The following is a 26,278-nucleotide window of genomic DNA, read 5'->3' as shown; positions in this document are numbered from 1 at the left end:
TTCATCTGATAAGCTTATTTGTTGTGTTTCCCCCTAACCGAGTGCTAACATAATTGTGTTAGAGTATTTTTAGGCTTAAATTAGCTGTAAATATTAGATTTACATGTGTTACTCACACTTAGTTTGCTGCAAGCTGTCATCTGCAGATGGAACTCTACTAGACACTAGAGAGGGATCAAAAACTTGTCTATTACTGCTTCAACTACTATTCATTGTAGGAAAATGGCCACCTCTTCAAAGGTTACCTATGGGCAGCGATGCGACTATAGCCATAATAGACTGCCAGAAGCTACTTAGGGGCCTGGGGGTGGAAAGGGCTTCATTAGGGAGGCTGTTGAGGCACAATCTGCAGGATCTGGGTGTTCTGGTAGATCATAAGCTTATTGATAGCATGCAATGCCAAGCTGCGGTTTCCAAAGCAAGCAAAGTCCTTTCTTGTCTTAGGAGAGGCATGGACTCCAGAGAGAGAGATATAATTTTCCCCTGTACAGATCATTAGTAAGACCTCATCTGGAATATGCAGTTCAGTTTTGGGCACCAGTTCTTAAAAAGGATATCAGGGAACTGGAGAAAGTGCAGAGAAGGGCAACCAAACTGATACGAGGCATGGAGGAGCTCAGCTATGAGAAATGATTAGAGGAACTGAATTTATTCTCTCTTGAGAATAGGAAATTAACGGGGGATATGATCACCATGTATAAATACATAAAGGGTCCATATAGTGAACTTGGTGTTGAGTTGTTCACAACACAGAGGACAAGGGGCACTCTTTACGTCTAGAGGAAAACAGATTTTGTCTCCAAATACGGAAAGATTTCTTCACCGTAAGAGCTGTGAAAATGTGGAATTGACTCCCTAGATTGGTTAGCTAACTAGAATGCTTTAAAATAGGCCTAGATTCTTTCCTGGGTGAACTTAATATAAGTGAGTACTAATATTTATAGGTAAAGTTGATCCAGGGAATATCAGATTGCCTCTCGGGGGATCAGGAAGGAATTTTTTTTTCCCTGCTGTAGCAAACTGGATCATGCTTTGCTGGGGGGTTTTTTTTGCCTTCATCTGGATCAACTGTGGGTATAGGATTGTGTATATGGGATTGTATGGTTGGGTTTTCATTACTGTTTTTTTTTTTTTTTTATTGGTTGAGCCAGATGGACTTTTTTCAACCTGACTAACTATGTAACTATGTATTGAAGTCATCAGGATTTTTATATGTATAGTTCCACGAAACTGTTTAGTTCTACTACAGCACAGCCACTCTAAGATGTACCCATTGTCAGAAACCTGGTGCCAGCCGCCAGGCTAAGACATGCTGCTGCGTGTGCATATGTAGAGGAATACAAGACAGATTGCTCATTTGCCCACACATTCACTGCTGACAGGCGGCCTATTTAAACCTGAATCCTGCACTGGTCCTATGCTGTATGGTCTTCAGCCTTATCCACATGATCCAGTCTTAATGCACATATGTGACCCTGTTACTGACCTGGTTAACTCTCTGACCTTGTTCATCAGATTATCCTTGCCTTCTCATGTTTGCTTTCTGACCCTGGCCTGGACCACTGACCACACTTTTGCCTAGTGATTCTGTACCTCACTGCCCAATTGCTGCCAAACTCTGTCTGTTTCTGACTCTGATTCCATGTACCTTCTAATGTCCGCCATCACCTGAACTTGGTACAACCACAGGGCATCACCAGCTGTGCCTCTGCTTGTCAGATACCACCGCTCCCAAATTCCTGCTTACAGAGGCTACATCTGTCTATGCCCCTGCAGTTTCATCATCCAGGGATGCTTGGATGGGAACTTTGCAAGAGGCCACCCTCGTCATCTCAAGCTCCACATACAGGTACAGGACACACATGTTCCTAACACAGTGGGAATTTCCCAAAGTGCTACAAAACTCAACACAAAGATTCCCTATATGAACATTCACACCCAATGGTGGCTCACACCTGAGCCATATGCTGCCACTTGTCACCCAAAAAGTACATTCATTATTTTTTTAGAAGAATAACAAAATTTTTGTCCTTAAGACTTCAATGGGGACACCTGAAAATATGCAACACCCGTCTTTTAGCCTGTTTTTTGCCTAATTACCAGTCTTCTCTTCTAGTAACCTTAGGATTGTTACCTAAATGGAAGATTCAGAACTCTCCATGCTGGGTACGGAGACATTTAGCCCGCATTCACCCGCTCACACCTAAGTAGATTGAAGTATGTCTCCAGGAGTGCTTCAGCACTAGACATGAGATCCTCATGTCACTCTGTGGCACCTGTCCATATCTGAGCAATGTGCTGTCTGTGACGTAGCTTGGGATGCTTCCCCTGGGGGAAAGACAAGTATTGTGCCCCTAGCCCGTGGACCATTAGCAATTCCTGAGTCCCTTCCAGCCAAAAAAAGAAAAACACATTATATATATATACTGTATACAGTGCATCTGGAAAGTATTCAAAGCGCTTCACTTTTTCAACATTTTGTTATGTAACCCCCTTATTCCAAAATGGATTAAATTCATTATTTTCTTCAAAATTCTACAAACAATCCCCCATAATGATAACATGAAAGAAGTTTGTGTGAAATCTCTGCAAATGAATTAAAAATAAAAAAACAAAAACAATCCCATGTACATAAGTATTCACACCCTTTGCTTAATACTTTGGTGACGCACCTTTGGCACCAATTACAGCCTCAAGTCTTTTTGAGGATGATGCTTCAAGCTTGGGACACCTATTTTTGGACAGTTTCTCTCATTCTTCTTTGTAGGACCTCTGAAGCTCCATCAGGTTGGATGGGGGAGGGTCGGTGCACAGCAATTTTTTAGATCTCTCCAGAGTTGTTCAGTCGGGTTCAAGTCTGAGCTCTGTCTGGGCCAATCAAGGACATTCAGAGAGTTGTCCCATAGCAACTCCTTTGTTATCTTTGCTGTGTGCTTAGGGTCATTGTCCTGTTAGAAGATGAACCTTCACCCCAGTCTGAGGTCCAGAGCGCTCTGGAACAGGTTTTCATCAAGGATGTCTCTGTATATTTCTGTATTCATCTTTCCCTCGATCCTGACTAGTCTCCCAGTTCCTTCCACTAAAAAATATCCCCAAAGCATGATGCTGCCACCACCATGCTTCACTGTAGGGATGGTATTGGCCAGCTGATGAGCGATGCCCGGTTTCCTCCAGACATGACGCTTGCCATTCAGGCCAAAGAGTTCAATCTTTGTTTCATCAGACCAGATCATTTTGTTTTTAATGGTCTGAGAGTACTTCAGGTGCCTTTTGGCAAACTACAGATGGGCTGTCATGTGCCTTTTACTGAGGAGTGGCTTTTGTCTGGCCACTCTGCCATACAGGCCTGATTGGTGGAGTGCTGCAGAGATGGTTGTTCTGGAAGGTTCTTCTCTTTCCAAAGAGAAACGCTGGAGCTCTGTCAGAGTGACCATTGGGTTCTTGGTCGCCTCCCTGACTAAGGCCCTTCTTCATTGATTGCTCAGTTTGGCTGGGCGGCCCGATCTGAGAAGAGTCCTGGTGGTTCCAAACGTCTTCCATTTACGGATCATGGAAATCCACTGTGCTCATTGGGACTTTCAATACTGTAGACATTTTTCTGTATCAATATAGACATTGCTGCATTCATCTTTCCCTTGATCCTGACTAGTCTCCCAGTTCCTTCCACTGAAAAATATCCCCAAAGCATGATTCTGCCACCACCATGCTTCACCGTAGGGATGGTATTGGCCAGCTGATGAGCGATGCCTGGTTTCCTCCAGACATGACGCTTGCCATTCAGGGCAAAGAGTTCAATCTTTGTTTCATCAGACCAGAGAATTTTGTTTTTAATGGTCTGGGAGTCCTTCAGGTGCCTTTTGGTAAACTCCAGGCAGGCTGTCATGTGCCTTTTACTGAGGAGTAGCTTTGTCTGGCCACTCTGCCATACAGGCCTGATTGGTGGAGTGCTGCAGTGATGGTTGTTCTTCTGGAAGGTTCTTCTCTCTCCAAAGAGAAACGCTGGAGCTCTGTCAGAGTGACCATTGGGTTCTTGGTCGCCTCCCTGACTAAGGCCCTTCTCCACTGATTGCTCAGTTTGGCCGGGCGGCCCGCTCTGAGAAGAGTCCTGGTGGTTCCAAACCTCTTCCATTTACGGATGAGGGAGACCACTGTGCTCATTGGGACTTTTTAATACTGTAGAAATGTTTCTGTACCCTTCCCTAGATCTGTGCCTTGATACAATCCTGTCTTGGAGGTCTACAGACAATTCCTTGGACTTCATGGCTTCGTTTGTGCTCTGGCATGCACTGTTAACTGTGAGATCTTATATAGATAGGTGTGTTCCTTTCCAAATCATGTCCAATCAACTAAATTTACCACAGGTGGACTCCAATCAAGTTGTAGAAACATCTCAAGGATGATCAGTGGAAATATTGTGCACCTGAGCTCAATTTTGAGTGTCATGGCAAAGGCTGTAAATACATATGTACATGTGATTTTTTCCTTTTTCATTTTAAATAAATTTGCAAAGATTTCAAACAAACTTCATTCACGTTGTCATTATGGGGTATTGTTTGTAGAAAATTGAGGAAAATAATGAATTTCATCCATTTTGGAATACGGCTGTAACAGAAGATGTGGAAAAAGTCAAGCCCTGTGAATACTTTCCGGATGCACTGTATATGACACTTAGTAAGAAAATCTTTGTGTGCCTGGCTTTCTCATCCAATCTATGCACTCTCCAGAGAGAAGCCCCTCTCTTCATCCCCTTATTGTGTCCCTCAACTGCATATATGTGCACCCACTTTGCACCCCAGCTCCATAAAACCCTCCTCCCCTCCACAGCCTCACTGGTAGTTGGAAAAGTTCCAGTGCACAGCATGCCAGTTGGCAATGGTACCTCGGGAGGAGAGGAAGGAGGAGAGAGAGCAGAGCCATCCTTAACTGCACCAAGCAGTGCCCTGACACACACTCAGCAGGAGTACGCCACTCCTCAACTCCACCAAGGGCCTACATGTGCTGGTTACATCCGCATAAGTGTGGGATGTTTAGCTCCGATACACCAAGTGTGTCTGTGCTTCTCCTTCCCTGACTTAGATATGGGCGCTGACTCAACCCTGACATCACTGCAGGAAGGCTCTCCCTAAAAGGAGGCTAGCACCTGATGACACTGTCTGCTGTAACCAGACACTATTCTGGTACAGAGCCACCTAGTGGCAAAGTAAATAACTCCACCTACCTACACACTTTCTGTCCAAGGGTGACAATGCTCACTCACTATATTGCGTCTATGGAGGGACAGTGTTGTCACCCTAGGGAAGAAAGTGTGTTAGGACTACAGAACCCCCTCTGCTCATATTCACAAAATGGGGGTAGATTTTATGCAGACCACAGAGGTTTACTGAGCAGGACTGGTTGGGATGTCAGTGCTGCAGAGGCAGAGTTCCAATTGTCCTGGGTTTGCTTGGACAGCCCCACATTTTTGACCTTTGCCCCAATGATGATGTGTCAAGGGTTATGTCCTGGGATCATAGCACACCATATTGTCAAAAGTATTGGGACGCCTGCCTTTACACACACATGAACTTTAATGGCATCCCAGTCTTAGTCCATAGGGTTCAATATTGAGTTGGCTCAGCCTTTACAGCTATAACAGCTTCAACTCTTCTGGGAAGGCTGTCCACAAGGTTTAGGAGTGTGTCTATGAGAATGTTTGACCATTCTTCCAGAAGGGCCTCCACTAATTCATCCCAAAGGTGTTCTATAGGGTTGAAATTCCAATTATCAAAAAAACTATCAGCGAAAAAATGTGATAAATAATCTCTATGTGCTAAAACCTTAAGTATATGTGCAATAAATCAACAGAGTGCACAGGTAAATCACATCCGGCTGCAAACACTAAGTGCCCATTCACACTGGCGCGACACGACTTTGTGGGGCGACCTGTGAAGTCACGGTGCAAAGCGTGCACCGCGACCTCGGCGCGACTTGCACGGACTTCATATAATTGAAGTCAATGCAAGTCGCCTCCAGGTCGCCCCAAAGTAGTACAGGACCCTTTTTCTAAGTCGGAGCGACTTGTGTCGCTCCTATTAGAACGGCTCCTGTACTATTCAATGGCGAGCGACCGACAGTGACTTGTCAGGCGACCAAGACGCCTGACAAGTCGCGCTAGTGTGAATGGACCCTTAAAGTGCTTACACCTTCACAATCAAATACCAATAAAAAACAAACAGTGTTGCGCCAGAAAAACAACTGTGATATAAGTGAAATTCATAAATCACTTTCAAAATGTAAATGCAATTGCTTGGGGCCCCGAGCTGGCCTGGGGCCCCAAGACCCAGACTGACATTATCCCAAAAACCCAAAACACAAACGTTGCGGCCGTGCCTCACACACACAGGCCGGCCTCACAACACACAGGCGGCCTGTGACAGGCAGGCGCACAGCGGAGGAGCGGCATGACGTCACGCGGCGCCAGCTCGCTAGGGGGAGAGTGCGCGGCGGCGGCGTGCATCTGCGCAGTGCGCACCAGCCCCACCCCAGCCTAGGCAGCCTAAAGCCAGCGAACTTCGCCAGAGAGAGACACACCACGAACCATCACATCCTCCTCACACACGTGGACCGGACCAGGCCAGCGACAGGTATGATCACACTGACAGTCTGTCACTCCATTTTTTCGTGCAAAAATTGGACCAATTCATCTCTCTACACTTTTCCAGACCATGTAGCCACTTCCCCATTTGACATGCTTAATCACATATACAGTGCGAAGCTACTGGATTTGTACAGTAATTTAGGCATTGCTTTGCGTCTACTCCTGACTCTCCCTGTGTCAGTGGCCTCTGGTGAGAGGAGCTTTTCAGCTTTGAAGCTGATAAAAAATTACATGAGGTCCACCATGGGCCAAGAAAGGCTCACAGGACTGGCACTTATGTCAATTGAGCGTGATGTTCGCCAGTCTTTGGACATGGAGGACATTGTGATTGCCATTGCAGAAAACAAGGCTCGCAAACAACAGTTTTCGATAATTTGCACATGTTTGTGAGAATGTGAGTGTGTGTGTGTGTAAGTATGTTAGATTTAGTTATTGTGCAATTTTTAATGTATATTTGATTTTATGGTACAGTGGTGTTTTTTGCAAATGTTCAATTGTTGAAAATGTTCAAATTTCAAATATTTTTTTAAGCAGTATTTGCACTGTACTCATTTTTTATTTATATAAAGTGTGGGTGAACTTAAACTGTATGGCTATGCTGTGGTTCCTGTAGGCTTTGCGTGTGTGCGGGGGGGGGGGGGGGTGGCCTCCATGTCCATTTTGCTTGGGGCCCCCAAATTCCTTAAAACGGCCCTGACTAGGGGACTCGGTTCGAGTCCAGGTCAGAATACTATCCGCATGAAGTTTGCATGTTTTCCCTGTGCTTGCATGGGTTTCTTCCTGGCACTCTGATTTCCTCCCACATTTCTAAGATATCCTGGTAGGCTTGTCTAAAATTGGTCTCAGCATGATATTCCACCAAGTGTGCCCAAAATGGCTGCCTCACTATCTGTCCCAACAGCAGATAAAGAGCTATAAAATATAAATAATATAAAAATGTAAAAAATAAATAAATAAATAATAATAAATAATACTAATAATAAACAAATAAATACAATAATTTAATAATATAAATAAGCAACTAAAAATAGATAAAGATATAAAACATATAGAAGTGATTTAAAATATAAATAATATAAATAAACAATAATAAATAAATAATAATACATATAAATACAATTCTGATAATGATAATTTATATAATATACAATATACTGTGTATATATATATATATATATATATATATATATATATATATATATATATATATATATATATACACAGTATATATTAAAAAAATTAATTGGTATGCAAGCGATGTATAAAGTACTGAACTGAAAGTAGACAAAGCAATGAATATAATTCTAAATAATATAATACTTTACATAAATGATAATTTAAATAATATATAATATCGGATACAAGGATTGTTGCTCTACATAAAGATGGCTTAGGCTATAAGAAGATTGCCAAGACCCTGAAACTGAGCTGCAGCACGGTGGCCAAGACCATACAGCAGTTTATCAGGACAGGTTCCACTCAGAACAGGACTCGCCATGGTTGACCAAAGAAGTTGAGTGCACATACTCAGCGTCATATCCAGAGGTTGTCTTTTGGAAATAGACGTATGAGTGCTGCTAGCATTGCTGCAGAGGTTGAAGGGGTGGGGGGTCAGCCTATCAGTGCTCAGAACATACGCCGCACACTGCATCAAATTGTTCTGCATGACTGTTGTCCCAGAAGGAAGCCTCTTCTAAAAATGATGCACAAGAAAGCCTGCAAACAGTTTTCTGAAGACAAGCAGATTAAGGACATGGATTACTGGAACCATGTCCTGTGGTCTGATGAGACCAAGATAAACTTATTTGGTTCAGATGGTGTCAAGTGTGTGTGGTGGCAACCAGGTGAGGAGTACAAAGAGAACTGTGTCTTGCCTACAGTCAAGCATGGTGGCGGGAGTGTCATGGTCTGCAGCTGCATGGGTGCTGCCAGCACTGAGGAGCTACAGTTCATTGAGGGAATCATGAATGCCAACATGTACTGTGACATACTGAAGCAGAGCATGATCCCCTCTGGGCCACAGGGCAGTATTCCAACATTAAAACTACCCCAAACACACCTCCAAGACGACCACTGCCTTGCTAAGGAAGCTGAGGGTTAAAGGTGATGGACTGGCCAAGCATGTCTCCAGACCTAAACCCTATTGAGCATCTGTGGGGCATCCACAAACGGAAGGTGGAGGAGAGCAAGGTCTCTAACATCCACCAGCTCTGTGATGTCATCATGGAGGAGTGGAAGAGGACTACAGTGGCAACCTGTGAAGCTCTGGTGAACTCCATGCCCAAGAGGATTAAGGCAGTGCTGGAAAATAATGGTGGCTACACAAAATATTGACACTTTGGGCCCAATTTGGACATTGTCACTTAGGGGTGTACTCACTTTTGTTGCCAGCGGTTGAGACATTAATGGCTGTGTGTTGAGTTATTTTGAGGGGACAGCAAATTTACACTGTTATACAAGCTGTACACTCACTACTTTACATTGTAGCAAAGTGTCATTTCTTCAGTGTTGTCACATGAAAAGATAGAATAAAATATTTACAAAAATGTGAGGGGTGTACTCACTTTTCTGAGATACTGTAAATATTATAATATAAATAATAAATAACAGAAAAAAAATTGATATCCAAGTGATGTGTAAATACTAGAACTAAAAGCAGACAAAGCAACAAAAATAACTTCTGACTGGTTATTATTGGTTGCTGTACAGTAATTTTCACATTGCAGTCTGACTTAAAGTAGAACTATAGATAAAAGCAAAAATAAACATATATGATGCCGTCTGTCACAAGCATTACCACAGACAGTTTAATTTTATTACCTGTTGATCCTGCCAACATGTACTGTGATATACTGAAGCAGAGCATGATCCCCTCCCTTCAGAGACTGGGCCGCAGGGCAGTATTCCAACATAACGACCCCAAACACACCTCCTAGACCACCACTGCCTTGCTAAAGAAGCTGAGGGTAAAGGTGATGGACTGGTCAAGCATGTCTCCAGACCTAAACCCTATTGAGCATCTGTGGGGCATCCTCAAACAGATATTGATTTTTTATTTCCTTTCCCAGGGAGACAACGTTGTTTTAGCTGCAACAAAGTGACCACAGTGTTGTCTTGCTATGGACAAGGTGGTCTTAGATGGAAATGTAAAGTTGGATTGACTTTAGCTAAGCGACAAATTAAAGCCCAACTCCAGCTAACAATTTAGTTACAGCAACAGTTTTTCTTAAAACATTGCAATCTGACCTCCAGCCAGGGGCATACCTAGAGCATTTGGCACCTGGGGCGGATCCTATATCTGGCCACCCAACCCCAAGGCGGGTTGGCGTCGCACCGCACATCAACGTATCAACAAGTGACATCACGTGTAGCACCTCTGTGCACTGCGACCCGGAACCCAAAATAATCCTCCTCCCTCTGCCCCCCCCCCCCCGGCAGCCAGGCTCCTCCTCCTCTGCAAAAATGGCGCCGACTGAACTGAGGCACCAGACAGAAATACATGTGACTGGCAGTGGTACACTTACAGTGTGTTACTGCCAGTGGCGTCACTAGGGTTGGTGAAAAAAAAATGATTTTCCTGTTTTCTGAAAGTGCGCCAAAGATGCAGCATGCGGGACTTCTGGTGCGCTTTCAGAAAATGCAGAAAAGAAAAAAAACACGCAACCTAATAGAAATTTATAGGACTGCAGCTATAACTGCGTGTAAAATGTAGGATGACCCCCTTTACATTACATTACAGCCCCTGTATTTCTGGACCCTTTCACATTACACAGCCCCCATACCTCTGGACTCCTTTAGATTACACAGACCCCGTATTTCTGGACCCCTTTACATTACACAGCTCCCCTACCTCTGGACCCCTTTACATTGCACAGCGCCCATACCTCTGGACCCCTTCACATTACACAGCCCCCATACTTCTGGACCCCTTTACAATTCACAGCCCCTGCACCTCTAGATCCTTTACATTACACAGCCCCCCACACCTCTGGACCCCTTTACATTGCACAGCGCCCATACCTCTGGACCCCTTCACATTACACAGCCCCCATACTTCTGGACCCCTTTACAATTCACAGCCCCTGCACCTCTAGATCCTTTACATTACACAGCCCCCCACACCTCTGGACCCCTTTACATTACACAGCTCCCCTACCTCTGGACCCCTTTACATTGCACAGCGCCCATACCTCTGGACCCCTTCACATTACACAGCCCCCATACTTCTGGACCCCTTTACAATTCACAGCCCCTGCACCTCTAGATCCTTTACATTACACAGCCCCCCACACCTCTGGACCCCTTTACATTGCACAGCGCCCATACCTCTGGACCCCTTCACATTACACAGCCCCCATACTTCTGGACCCCTTTACAATTCACAGCCCCTGCACCTCTAGATCCTTTACATTACACAGCCCCCCCCCCCACACCTATCGACATCTTTACATTACACAGCCCCCCCACACCTCTGAACCCTTTTACATTACACAGCCCCCCGATGGGCCCCTTTTACATTACACAGCCCCCCCCCATGGATTCCCTTACATTACACAACCCCCTTATGGACCCCTTTACATTACACAGCCCCCCATGGACCTCTTTACATTACACAGCCCCCCCATGAACCTCTTTACATTACACAGCCCCCCCCATAAACCCCTTTACATTACACAGCTCCCCTCATACCTTTAAACCCTTTTACATTACACAACCCCCCCCCCATGGGCCCCTTTACATTACACAGCCCCTACATAAACCCTTTACATTAAGCAGCTCCCCATGCGCCTCTTTACATTACACACCCACCCCATGGACCCCTTTACATTACACAGCCCCCCATGCCACCATTTACATTACACAGCCCCCCCCATGGACCCCTTTACATTACAAAGCCCCCCATGGGCTCCTTTACATTACACAGCCAACTTCCTACCCATGGGCCCCTTTACATTATACAGCCCCCCATGTACCCCTTTACATTATACAGCCCCCCATGGACCCCTTTACAATATACAGCCCCCATGGACCCCTTTACATTACACAGCCCCTCCCAGCTCTCCCCTTCCTACCTTATTAGGGCATGCAGGACAGGAGACACAGGAGAGCGGAGCTAGAGGGCACTGAAGCAGAATGGAAGAGAGAGAAACAGCAGCCCTGAATAAACAGCGGGCACTGCCGGAGTTAACTTTCTAAATTGATGAGCAGGTGATTGGTTGCTAGGGGGTCCTATCTATCTATCTATCTATCTATCTATCTATCTATCTATCTATCTATCTATCTATCTATCTATCTATCTATCTATCTATCTATCTATCTATCTATCTATCTATCTATCTATCTATCTATCTATCTATCTATCTATCTATCTATCTATCTATCTATCTTTCTATCTATCTATCTAGATATATATATATATATATAGATATAGATATATATATATATATATATATATATATATATATATATATATATATATATATATAATAAATAGAATAATAGTGAATTGATATGCAAGCAATGTATGATTGGCTTTTTCCCTCACATCAAGGCATTTTGATATTTGCATAATTCCTCCCAAGAGCCATCCCAGGGCTGAGGGCTCTTGAGCCGAGTACTGAGGCAGGCCGCTGCAATGATTTCTGGAAGCTATGTACAACACCCTGCTGTCCCTTGATTTGCCTGCATTTCATAGAGAAGCACAGAGGCCCAGTGATGATATCACTAGTTCTAATACAAGATATGTAATGAAAACAGACAGATTTTATTTTAACCACTTTCGGACCGCCCACTGCAGTTTTACGTCGGTACTTTGATGTTAAATACAGAGGTTATGGCAGCAAAAACTTCAAAAAAGTGATTTTTTTTTCCCATAAACAAGTGCCTGCATTTCATAAAGAAGCACAGGGGGCCAGTGATGACATCACTAGTTCTATGCACTAGTTTTGCGCAAATATGGTGTGATAAAAAAAATATTGCAATGATCTCCATTTTATTCTCAAGGACCATTGCTAATATATATATATATATATATATATATATATATATATATATATATATATATATATATATATATATATATATATATACTGTATATATATATATATATAATGTTTGGGGGTTCTAAGTAATTTTATAACAAAAATAAGAAAAGCGCAACACGGTATTAAGGATGATTGCAAACAAATACTCCCACATCCCAAATACGGTAAATATAAAAAGAGGGGAAAGTTGTCTGGGGGTTTTTTGCGATTTTTTACTGCGTGACTTTAACGGACAATTGCGCGGTCGTGCGACGCTGTACCTAAACGAATTTCACGTCCTTTTTTTCCCACAAACAGAGCTTTCTTTTGGTGGTATTTGATCACCTGTGCGATTTTTTGATCACGCGCTATAAACAAAAAAAGAGCGTCAATTTTGCAAAAATAACAATATTTTTCACTTTTTTTTATATGAAATTCCCCCCCCCCCCCCAAAAATGTAAAAATCAAAATTTTTTAACATTTTCGGCCAAATTGTTTTCTGCTACATATGTTTGGTAAAAAAAAAATTGCAAAAAGAGTATTTTGATTGGTTTGCGCAAAAGTTATCGCGTTTACTAACAAAGGGAAAGATTTTTGTCATTTTTGGTGTTTTTTTTTTTTTAACGAGTAATGGCGGCGATCTGCGATTTTTTTGCGGTACTGCTACATTGCGGCGGACAGATCGGACCCTTGACTGACATTTTTGACACTTTTGGGGTTACCAGTGACATTACTGCAGTAATCAGTGCTTTATATATGCACTGTTACTGCAAAAATGACACTGGCAGGGAAGGGGTTAACTCTATTGGACAGGGAGGGGTTAAGTGTGTCCTAGGGGCGTGATTCTAACTGTAGTGGGACATTGCTATTGGTGTAAAAACAAAGATCAACAGTTCTACATAGTAGAACCGTCTGATCTTCATTTTTACACAGGGGAGAATGACAGGCGGCTTGTTTACATAAGCCGCTCTGCCTTTCTCCCGCTGTACCGACGATTGGTGAGTGACTGGCGGACATCGGGTCCGCCGGTCACACGCCCGCACTCCTCCCTGAACGAGCCTCAGCGGGCGCGCGCCTCAGCGGGCGCGCGCTTGCCCGCTATTTGCTCTAATAGCAGTGACAGGCGAGTGACGTAGATCTACGTCACTCTGCCTGGCCGGGGCTGACTTCCGCAGTAAATATACTGTGAGCAGTCGGCAACCGGTTAAAAGACATGATAATCAACACAAAAGTGGAAATATAGTTACAAATCCGCCATAAAGGATAGATCCAGCCAACAGATATGGGTGGTCTGCTGGTGGTCCAACAAAAAGAACATGGGAACTAACGCGTTTCACTGATGTGTTCCAAGGTGCTTCATCAGAGACCCTTGACTTTATTGGCAGACTTGATAGAAAACATAAAATTACATAGTCATATATACATTCAATCATTTAGGATCCAAATACAAGACAGAAAAAATAAATGAATAAATAAACAAATAAAAAAAAATTTAAATAAATAATAATAAAAAAAAACATATATATATAATATTTTTTTTTTTTTTTTTTTATAGCAAAAAAAAACAAAATTTTAACTTGTAAACAACAAGTGTCAGAAAAAGACCCGGTCCAGAAGTGGTTAAACTGTCATTAGCTTGTTAGTGGGGAGGGGAGGGCAGTGAAAACTAGGGGAAGCAAATTATAATATCACTATTCTTGGACAGCTTGGCCCGCATAGAAAAAAAGAGGAGAATAGTATAAATGACGTCAAGGCATACTGAATACTATCACTACAGGTTAAAACCCCTTACAATTATTTTTGGTACAGCAGACTTGTAATGAGGAAGAAGAGGCGGCATTTCTTTTTTTTTCCAATATCCATCCAGAATACACGGCCAATAGAGTTCGGTAACGCGTATCCCCCCCACCCGTTCCTGCAACCTTCAAGGAACTATGAGAGCCAGTATTTCTGAGTTTGCTGGGAAAGCAGCAAGAGGATTGGAAAAAAAGATATATCAGTGCCAGCACTATTTAGTTATTTAATACATAGGCGTGCGCACAGGGTGTGCCGGGTGTGCCTGGGCACACCTAATCACCTAGGGCACATTAGCATTATTGCTCTGTTTGCCAGTAAGGAGATGGGAAAGATCTCCCTCTGACCTGCTCTGCCATAAGAGAAGTGCCTACGCAGTTCTATTTCACTTTGCCAGCAGGGAGAGTAATGTACCGGGGCCATATACATGTAGGCACACACATGCATGTGTATTGAAACTTTGGGGTGCACACCCTAATGCAATAGGCTGCGCACACCTATGATTTAATTCAATATCATTTATTTAATTCAATAACATTGACTTTCTCCATTCCCCCTCCACTGCATGTGTCCATCATACATTAAACGCAGCACACAGCGGGAAAACGCAACGGCCATGAATTATTCACAGGTTTTGAGTTCCTCGCACATCTCTCAAGTAACTACCTTCTTGACAAGTAAAATATGGTAATTCATATCACTGATTTACAAGATATTTGAAGATGGGGAACGTAAAGGCGATTTGCACGCCTACAGCCAGTAAGATGTTTATACATCTGTTTATTGGATCTCTTTATCTTCGTTATAGAGCGATATTAAGCTTGGCCCTGATCCTCCTATATGTGCTGTTGTATTACTTCTCATCATATATCCTATAACTTTACAGAATGATATACAGTAGCTTTCAGTCTTGGGTGTTAATGAGCTCAATATTATTATTTTTTTTTTTTTTTTCAACCCGCTGACATCATTTTCCATAGAATATTTCATTACAGTGTATAGCTGAGATAAAAGGCTCCTCTTTATTTTTCTGCATTAAGATACTCGATCCAAAGTGTAATTCGCTGTTTTCATTCGTTTTTGTCGAGCGGTTTTAAGGCAAAAGTTGTAAAAAGAGCAACAGTGACCCCCAGTGATCAAATAACCACAATGCACCGCTTTAATAAAAAATCAAAATTCGACTGTAAGCTACACATTGATCGTTACGCCACATATATCAACGAACTCTGCAGAACGATTGATAAGCAGAAAACGTTTGACTTTTCTGTTAAAAAATTATTTCTAGCAAGAATGCAGGAAGTACGCTGAGTTTGGCGCGGTCAACAGAATTGCACGTTACAAAGGCAGCCCATAGAAATATTGTCTATGATAAAACATGAATCTAAAAAAGTGCTACACCATAATCAACAATTGAAATGTACCTACGTCCTAGAATTAATATAGCAGTGGAAATTGATTAAGGCAACAAAATGGACTTTCATGGTACGGCAACAGACTTACATCAGGGTGACCAGTCGTCCCCTGTTTCGGGGGACAGTCCCCGGATTGAGGACACTGTCCCCAGTCCAAATTTGTCCTCGGTTTTGTCCCTGGATTCAGGGGTGGATTCATGTAGACAGGGCATCCCATGCTGGCTGAGACCTATCACCCCCCCCCTGTATATTATGTAGTCCTGTGCCCATCACTCTGTGTATTATGCAGTCCTGTGCCCAGTGCTCTGTGTATTATGCAGTCCTGTACCCAGCGCTCTGTATATTATGCAGTCCTGTGCCTAGAGCTCTGTGCATTATGCAGTCCTGTGCCCAGTGCTCTGTGTATTATGCAGTCCTGTGCACAGGGCTCTGTGTATTATGTAGTCCTGTGCCCATTGCTCTATGTTTTATGCAGTCCTGAACCCAGTCCTCTGTGTATTATGTAGTCCTGTGCCCAGCACTCTGTGTATTATGCAGTCCTGTGCCCAGTGCTCTGTGTACTATGCAGTCCTGTGCCCAGCGCTCTGTGTATTATGTAGTCCTGTGCCCATTGCTCTATGTTTTATGCAGTCCTGTGCCCAGTCCTCTGTGTATTATGTAGTCCTGTGCCCAGTGCTCTGTGTATTATGTAGTCCTGTACCCAGCACTCTGTATTATGCAGTCCTCTACCCAGTGCTCTGTGTATTATGCAGTCCTGTGCCCAGCGCTCTGTGTATTAGGCAGTCCTGTGCCCAGCGCTCTGTGTATTATGCAGTTCTGTGCCCATTGCTCTGTGTATTATTCAGTCCTGTACCCAGTGCTCTGTGTATTATGTAGTCCTGTACCCAGCACTCTGTGTATTATGCAGTCCTATACCCAGCGCTCTGTGTATTATGCAGTCCTGTGCCCAGCACTCTGTGTATTATGCAGTTCTGTGCCCATTGCTCTGTGTATTATGCAGTCCTGTGCCCAGTGCTCTGTGTATTATGTAGTCCTGTACCCAGCACTCTGTGTATTATGCAGTCCTATACCCGGCGCTCGGTGTATTATGCAGTCCTGTGCCCAGCGCTCTGTGCATTATGCAGTTCTGTGCCATTTGCTAAAAAAAAAAAATATGTCCCCGGATTTCATTTTAAAAATCTGGTCACCTTAACTTACATACATCAATATTTTATATACAAATATATATATATATATATATATATATATATAAATATATATATCCATATATCCACATGATAAAACATGCTCTGCAGCTTATATTTGGATTTCTTGCTTCAGTTTTGTCCTTTGAACAGTCAGATGTTTTTGGTTTATTTTAAACCCATCGCACCTCCAAGCAGCCTTTCCTATAAAACATTCCAGCTGCCTACTGGCCTCTATAATGACAGGCCCCCTTGCCTGAGAGACCGCAGCAGCTATGGCTTCTGGAGTGGTGGGAACTTGGTCACAAATTAAAGTTTGAGGAGTGATACGTTGTAGCAGGTGTACAGGTTTGAAAATCTTAACCAGCATATTTCCTACAGTATCCATCTGTCTTGTCCTATCAGCAGTGGCTTCATGCCTTCCCAGCAGTTCAATCGATAGGTGATTCGCTGACCCCCCTTCAACCACACATCTATTTAACGCTGCTCAGCAGCTGGACAAATCTATATGGGCATTATGCTAAGATCACTTAGGTGCAGTTGGGTAGGATGCAAACTTAATGATACATTAGAAAGCAGCCTATGGATTCCTACATCAGCAGCAATAAGATAATAGTAAAGACAAGAAGCACATTATGAGACTTAATTTGTCAGTGCTTATTATTACTTTGGTCAATGGCAGAGGATTTGCATGCAACACTACAACACTTAGGGTCTTGGGAAACCCTAACTCAAACCAACTTATCGGGGGTCATTTGCAAGAATGCCCATTACATTGGAGGTCAGTAGAAGGCATACTACCCTTACAACTAACTAGCTAAAAAGACCATTGGTGTCATGCTTCTGGCTCTGTCGTGGCATTGGCTCCGGTCAGATAAAGACAGGGAAAGAGCATTGGTGTCAGGTAAAGACCATTGGTGTCCAAGAAAAACAGGGAATGATCATTGGTGTCCAAGAAAAACAGGGAAAGACCAATGGTGTCCAACAAATAGAGGGAAAGACCATTGTTGTGCAAGAAAAACAGGGAAAGATCATTGGTGTCCAACAAAAACAGGGAAAGACCGTTGGTGTCAGATAAAGACCATTGGTATCAGATAAAGACAGGCAATGACCATTGGTGCCAAGCTTTTGGCTCTGCCGAGTGGCATTGGCCCTGGAACTATGCAGGCACCAACAAAGGGGAGGTCATTCGGTCACAACTCAACCTTCCTCAACCTTCTTACCCCAGGACAACCCTTAAAATTATTATCAGGGTTTTAAGGAACCCTTACTAAAGCCAATTTATTGGGGGTCAATGGTAAAAATGACCATTATATTGGTGGTGAGTAGAACAAATGGTACACTTGCAGACAGCTTAAAAGATCATCGGTGTCATGCTGTTGGCTCTGCCAAGTGGCATTGGCTCCAGAACTATGCATGCACCATCAAAGGGGAGGTCAAACAGCCACAGATCAACCTGCCCCAACCTTGTTTACCCCAGAGAAACCCCTAAAACAATTTTCAGGGTGTTGAGAAAACCTTACTAAACTAATTTCTTGGGGGTTAGTGGCAACAATGTCTATTACACTGGTGGTCAGTAGAAAGAATGTCACCCTTACAGGCAGCTGTAAAGACCATTGATGTCATGCTGCTGGCTCTGCCAAGTGGTGTTGGCCCCGAAACTATTGAGGTACCATCAAATGGAGGTCAATCAGCCGCAGCTCAACCTTTTTACCCAAACAAAACAACAAAATAGTTTTCAGGTCTTCAAGGAACCCTTACTAAAACAAATTCATCTGGGGTCAATTCAAAAAATGCCTCGACCATCGGTGGTCATCAGAAAGAATGCTAACCTTATAAAAAGCTCACAAACATCATTGGTGTAATGCTGCTGGTTCTACCAAGTGGCCTTGGCCCTGAAACTATACTGGAGCCATCAAATAGGTCAATAAGCCACAGCTTAACCTTCCTTGACCGTTTTACCCTAAAGGAAACCCTAAATAATTTTCAGGTCATGGGGAACCCTTACTAGAACTAATTCTTTGGGGGTCAATGGCAACTGTGCCTCACATTGGCGGTCAGTAAAAAGAAAGCTAATATAGACTGCTAAAAAAAAATCATTGGTGTCATATAGCTAGCTCTGCCAAGTGGTGTTGGCCACAGAGCTACGCAGGCACCATCAGATGGGAGGTCAACCAGCTACGACCTAAGTAACCCCAAGCAACCTCTGGAAAAACCCTAGGCTTCTACAGAACCCTGCTTGAGAATGGCTGATCTAAAGCAATATGTTGGCCCCCAAAACTATGCAGGAAAGAGGTCAATTAGCCACAGCTCAGCCGTCCATGACTTTTACCCCAAAGGTATACCCCTAATTTATTTTCAGCTCAAACATCATTGGTGTAATGCTGCTGGTTCTACCAAGTGGCCTTGGCCCTGAAACTATACAGGAACCATCAAAGAGGTCAATAAGCCACAGCTTAACCTTCCTTGACCGTTTTACCCTAAAGAAAACCCTAAATTAATTTTTAGGTCTTGGGGAACCCTTATGAAACAAACAAAAATAAAATTCCCAGTTCAATTTGCTAACCAGTTTGCTTACCAACCAAATTAACCTGTCTAACAGTTTGCGTCAAAACAGGGGTTTAGTTAGCACACATTTGCAAATGCACGTGTAAGCTGCAGGGCCACTCCACGGCACCCTGTTTTACCTGCAGTCCTAACTCTAGTACCCTTACTAAAACCAAGTCATTGGAGGTCAATGGCAACTAAGACTCTTACATTGGTGGTCAGTAGAAAGAACCCTAATATTATAGACTGCTAAACAACACAACTCAAGGAACCCCAAGCAACCTCTAGAAAAACCCTAGGCTTCCACAGAACCCTGATAGAGAATGGCTGATCTAAAGCAATACCTCCTATGATTCAGTCCCTAAATTTCTTCCTACCATATTGCAGAAGGTAACCATGAAATATTATCTACCTAGCACTAGCAATCTACCTATGCATAAAAGGTACCACCTGAGAAATCGAATAAACATGCATTAGTACAACCCATCAAGGTAACTCCCCACCCCAGCTGTCAGAGAACCCCAGGTGTCTGTGCATCACACCCAACTGTCCCCATCACTTACAGTTTGCAGCTGTTGATCCCAGGGGCCACACAGCAGACAGCACAAACAGAAAAGCCCCCAACAAGCTTGCATTAGAATCCATTGTTATTTTTTAGTTATTTCTTTTTTCCTCCAGCAGAATTTGCTCAGGTAGAGGAGGCAGTGTGTGATGATTTTATCCTAGATCTCTGTGCCTGCTCAGACAATCCTGTGCTCTCAGCAGCATCCAGATAATCCAGGCTGGGCTGCAGACTTCCTCTGCACAAACTCCTGCAAGAGAACCATCCACAAGGCAGCCAGACAGGAGAGGAGACTCAGAAGAGAAGAGGAGACTCAGAAGAGGAGAGGAGAGGCAGCTTCCAGCGCTGGAGGAAGATTCAGCACTGAGATGGTGGACAGCTCCTTATAGGCGAGCAATGGAGCTCCCCACCCACAGCCTGGAGCAGATACACCCACTGTACATCCTAGGAGCCTGAGAGCAGGAGCAGCACAGTGTGCATGAGAGCAGGAGCAGCACACTGTGTATGGGAGCAGGAGCAGCACACTGTGCATGGGAGCCTGGGAGCAGGAGTCCAGCGATGTCACAGCCAGCATAGGGAGCAATAGACACACTGACAGGATTCTGTGCAATCCAGATGGCTGTGCTCTGTGTCTGCTCCCTGTGCCAGTCTCATAGGAGGTGCTGTGTCTGCATACATAAGACTGAACAGGAGGGATCTTCATCTGCATGTACACCTCAGAGCTTGTAGATTGCACAAGGAATTTTAGACGTGCATGGGTAATCTTTATTTGCATGGGATCACTATATGCAACAGAACTTGTAGTTTGCAGATGGAATTATAGACTTATATGTTATGTACATTAAGGATCTCTATCTATTTGGGATCACTACAGACAGCAGAGATTGTAGATTTCACATGGATTTATAGACTTGCATGCTAGGTAGATGGATGATCTTTATCTACAGTACATGGGATCATTATATACAACAAAGCTTGCAGACTGAACAGGGAATTAAAACCTTGCATAATATGTACATGGGCAAACTTTATCTACATAGGATTATAAAAGAGATTGCAAATTGAATTATAGACTTGCATGCAATGTACATTAAGGATCTTTATCTATATGGGATCCCTACAGACAACAGAGATTGTAGATTTCACATGGATTTATAGATTTGCATGCAATGTACATTAAGGATCTTTATCTATTTGGGATCACTACAGACAGCAGAGATTGTAGATTTCACATGGATTTATAGACTTGCATGCTATGTACATGGATGATCTTTATCTACATGGGATCATTATATATAACAGAGCTTGCAGACTGAACAGGAAATTAAAACCTTGCATAATATGTACATGGGCAAACTTTACCTACATTGGATCATACAAGAGATTGCAAATTGAATTATAAACTTGCATGCAATGTACATTAAGGATCTTTATCTATATGAGATCACTTCAGACAACAGAGAGTAGCTGTCACATGGATGTATAACCTTGCATGCTATGTACATGGGTGATCTATAGCTAGGAGCATGCTGGGATTCATTATATACAACAGAGCTTGCAGACTGCACAGGAATGTATAACCTTGCATGCTATGTACATAGGTGAACTTGATCTACATGGGATCATACAACGCTTGTAGATTGCAAATTGCATTATAGACTTGCGTGTTATGTGCATGGGTGATCTTTATCTACATGGTATTACTACATATAACAGACCTTGCAGATTTCACCGGGAACTATAGACTTGCATGCAATATACATTAAGGATCTTCTTTATCTATATGTCATCACTATATGCAACAGAGCTTGTAGATTGCAAAGGGAATTATAGACTTGCATGCAATGTACATGAGTGATCTTTATCTACATGTATACTATAGAGCCTGGAGTTTTCATAGGGAATTAGGACATGCATGCTATGTACATTAGGGATCTATATGGAATAACTATATGCAACCAAGCTTGTAGATTGCACATGGAATTATAGACTTGCATATGTACATAGGGGATCTTTATATACCTAAAGTATATACTACAGAGCTTGTAGATTGCACAGGGAATTATAGACTTGCATATATGTACATAGGGGATCTTTATATACATAAAGTGAATACTACAGAGCTTGTAGATTGCTCAGGGGATCCTATACTTGCATGCTATGGACATGGGTGATCTTTATCTACATGTATACTAGAGAGCTTGTAGTTTCCATAAGGAATTAAGACTTGCATGCAATGTACATATGTAATCTTTAGCTACATGGGATCACTTTATACACAGGAGCTTGTAGATTTCACAGAGAATAATAGGCTTGCATGCTATGTACATGGGTGATCTTTATCTACATAGGATCTATATACAACAGAGCAATTGCATTTCACAGGGAATTATAGACTTGTACAGTATGGACATGGGTGTTCTTTATCTGCATCAAACCACTATATAAAACAGAGACTGTACATTTTACATGGAATTATAGACGTGCATGCAATGTACCTAAGGGATCTTTATCTACATGGATTTACTAAATACTACAGAGTTTGTGCATTACACAGGACCTGGAATGAAAGTTGCATGCTATGTACATGGGAAACATTTAGTTACATAGGGTCCCTCGATGACCAAAGCTTTTTTAGGGGCGTGGAATTATAGATAGGATTTAATGTTAGGACCTCTGTCTTGTTGCAGTGTCATTAAAGGAGAATTCCACTCTTTGCCAATACATAGAAAAAAAATAAAATAGTAATAAATGCACCCCAATGCATGTGAGCCTGCAAAGTTTTGCAACTGTCAGTGGATGGTGGGTGCAATGCTCTGGCTCCTGCAGACCCTGGTCTGTACAGAGGTGTGGGCCTCCAGCTATGGAGCTGGAGGAAGTATCAATGCACTACAAGATGACATCACTACACTTGTGCTCCATTGAGAACTGTGCTCCTCTCTGCTGCAGTGGCAGATGGTACTTGTAGTGTTTTCTATTAACAGATTTCTGCAAATGAATGACGTGGATGTGCTGGTGGAACCAAGCACAACCGTACCAAATTCAAATGTAACAGGATTTGGTGGGGAGAAGAACCCCACAATCCTGTAGGTGGGGGGAAGAGGGTGGGGACTGCGCATGCTGATTGTGGTTCATGTTACACCTATATTTAGGACACATGGTCTAAAAAGTGAAGTTAGCTTTGAGTCTCATTTACACGGGTGTACTTATGCATATCACCTTGTGCAAAGGTCCGTCTGACTCCCCTCTATGTCGGTCCTCTCTCGCGGTGTCCTCCCTCTGTTGTCCTTCTATCCCTTCTGCTACCTCAGTGCAGCCCTGATCCAGTCCAGTGTGATCCCTCCAGTATGTAGAGGAGAGGAGTGTGGAGGGTATGACAGTGGCATAATGGGGAGGGATTTCTTTTAGTGGCAGGCTGTGGAGTAACCAGGGAGCCATGCAGGGCCAGTGCAAGGATTTTTGACACCCTAAGCGAAACCTCATTTTGCCGCCCCATTGGTGCCGCCCCCTTGGCTCCACCCCTAATCCCCCCCCCCCCCCCCGGAAAACAAGTAGACCAGTTTTACATGTATATGTACTGTATATGAAAACCAGTATATTTATAATAAGAAGGAAACAAGGCATGAAGAAAAGGAGGCATAGTATGATGAAGGAAGTCAAGCAAGGCATGAAGAAGGAGGCTCAGGCATCATGCCATGTCTCCTTCTTCATCATGCCTTGTCTCCTTCATGTCTTGTCTCCTTCTTCATGCCATGCCTCCTTCTTTAGGTCTTGTCTCTTTCTTCAGGCCATCCCGCATGGCATTAAAAAGGAGACAAGGCATGAAGAAGGAGGCATGGCATGAAGAAGGAGACAAGGCCCGATGAAGAAGGAGGCATGGCATGAAGAAGGAGACAAGGCATGATGATGAAGGAGGCATGGCATGAAGAAGGAGACAAGGTATGAAGAAGGAGGCATGGCATAAAGAAGGAGACAAGGTATGATGAAGAAGGAGGCAAGGCATGAAGAAGGAGACAAGGTATGATGAAGGAGGCATGGCATGAAGGAGACAAGGCATGAAGAAGGAGGCATGGCATGAAGAAGGAGACAAGGCATGATGAAGAAGGAGGCATGGCATGAAGAAGGAGACAAGGCATGATGAAGAAGGAGGCATGGCTTGAAGAAAGAGACAAGGCATGATGATGAAGGAGGCATGGCATGAAGAAGGAGACAAGGTATGAAGAAGGAGGCTTGGCATGAAGAAGGAGACCAGGCATGATGAAGAAGGAGGCATGGCATGAAGAAGACAAGGCATGAAGAAGGAGGCATGGCATGAAGAAGGAGACAAGGCATGATGAAGAAGGGAGCATGGCATGAAGAAGGAGACAAGGCATGATGAAGAAGGAGGCATGGCATGAAGAAGACAAGGCATGAAGAAGGAGGCATGGCATGAAGAAGGAGACAAGGCATGATGAAGAAGGAGGCATGGCATGAAGAAGTAGACAAGACATGATGAAGAAGGAGGCATGGCATTAATAGGAGGTGGCTTGGCTGCCTTGGTAGATGTGTTGAAGGGTACAGGGTGTTCCATCTTAGGTTACCTGTATGTTCTTCACGTCTGCCCACAATCACATGCTGGTCCCATCTCCACCTCTCATCAGCACGTGGAAGGACTCCAGGCAGGGGACTGACGAGTTCAGTGGCGGGCTGTTCAGCCAATCGCGTCATGGCTCCTCCTGTCACAGACGGAATGCAATATCACTCCGCATGTGACAGGAGGAGCCAAACTTTACAGGAAGCAACGGCGCCACTCAGTTCTTCTCACTGACAGAGTTCTTCCCTGACGGCTGACAAGTGCAGCCAGGATATTGGGCTGCGCTTCCGGGTGTCAGTGAGCCGCCCACAGGCATTATGTGGGAGGCTCCCGCACCTCGCGGGAGACTTGGGATGCCGGAAAACCAGCGGCAGGGCGCCCCTAGACGGCAGTGTGCCCTCGGCGGCTGCCTAATTTGCCATACTGGTAGCACCGGCCCTGGAGCAGTGTTGGGAAGATAAGGGTCCGAGTGATGTCCGTCAGCTGGATGTATGAAGTGGCCTGGGGGGTGATGCAAGCTGGGGGGAGTAGGGGGCTGAGATGTGGTCAGATAGTGATGTTTTTAATAACTTTTGTGCTCATCTAATATTTACAACAAGACATAATGCAAAAGTGCTACTCAAAAAAAAAAACAACCCCCTGTTATAAAATATAAAATATATGTCTGTCGAAGCCAGCCCCTAGCACTCTGTGTATGTCCAGATGATGTGAAGTTAATTTATGACCATTCATTTAACCTTGTGTTATCCAACTTCTGAGTCTGTACAATCAGAAGTGTAAACTCACCACATAAACACAGGGTTACGTGAATGGTCATAAAGGTCATAAATTACCTTATAACAATATCTGGACAGAGTGATTGGGGGATGTTTATATGGATAGGGTTGTGTGCCAGCTTGGGACGGATCTCACACACTCGTTGCCTCTTGATTCTCCTCATCTCCTTATCACTGCAATCAGGGCTGCTGTTAGAAATCATGGGGCCCCGTACAGCCTACCAGCCCCCCCCCCCCCCCCGAATATATCAAGACAATATTTTTACTAAAAATACATAAAAATCAATATTAGCAGGAACAAACATAACCGAGAACTTGTGTGAATTAGCCTTTAATTGTTTTTTACATTAAAAAAATAAATATATATTTATATATATATATATATATATTTTTTTTTTAAATGTTTAAAATTATTTTATTTTACAATTTTTTGGGATTATTTTTTACATTGTTTAATTATTATTATTATTTTTTTTTTTACAATTTTTTTATTTTTTTTTAACAGGACAGGAAAGCCTGCAACATTGCGGGGGGAACAGAAGCAGTCAGAACAGGGAGGGGGATCGGTGTCGGAGAAGCAATTACAGGAATGATGCCTTGTGTCTGTTTCGCACCCCGCAGCAGCTGAAAGCTGACAAGAGGGGGAGAAATTGTCTTTCAGCTGCTGCAGAGAGCCGCACAGGGCTTCCTTCTGTAATTGCCCCTCTGCCCAACCTCACTGATTTCCCATGCTTTTGGGGCCCCCCTCTGTGCCCGGGCCCCCTACAAGA

At 43.4% G+C, this 26,278-nt stretch overlaps 1 protein-coding gene across 1 annotated transcript in view; it reads right to left on the bottom strand.

Annotated features, from left to right (window-relative positions):
- The window catches only part of LOC309558092 (contactin-associated protein-like 5), a 591,346-nt gene extending 570,146 nt beyond the window's left edge, over positions 1-21,200 (bottom strand). The window contains exon 1 of the mRNA XM_082261047.1: positions 20,161-21,200. Coding sequence (XP_082117173.1) covers positions 20,161-20,242 — 82 coding nt within the window. The 5' untranslated portion in view covers positions 20,243-21,200. The remainder of the gene's footprint in view (positions 1-20,160) is intronic.
- Between the last annotated feature and the right edge of the window lie 5,078 nt (positions 21,201-26,278).

Source organism: Pelophylax lessonae (genome assembly GCF_965119305.1).
Source record: "Pelophylax lessonae genome assembly, chromosome: 6".
In the NCBI taxonomy this organism is placed as follows: Eukaryota; Metazoa; Chordata; class Amphibia; order Anura; family Ranidae; genus Pelophylax; species Pelophylax lessonae.
Note: the sequence above shows the minus strand (reverse complement) of the source record. Positions and strands in the feature narration are given on the sequence as shown.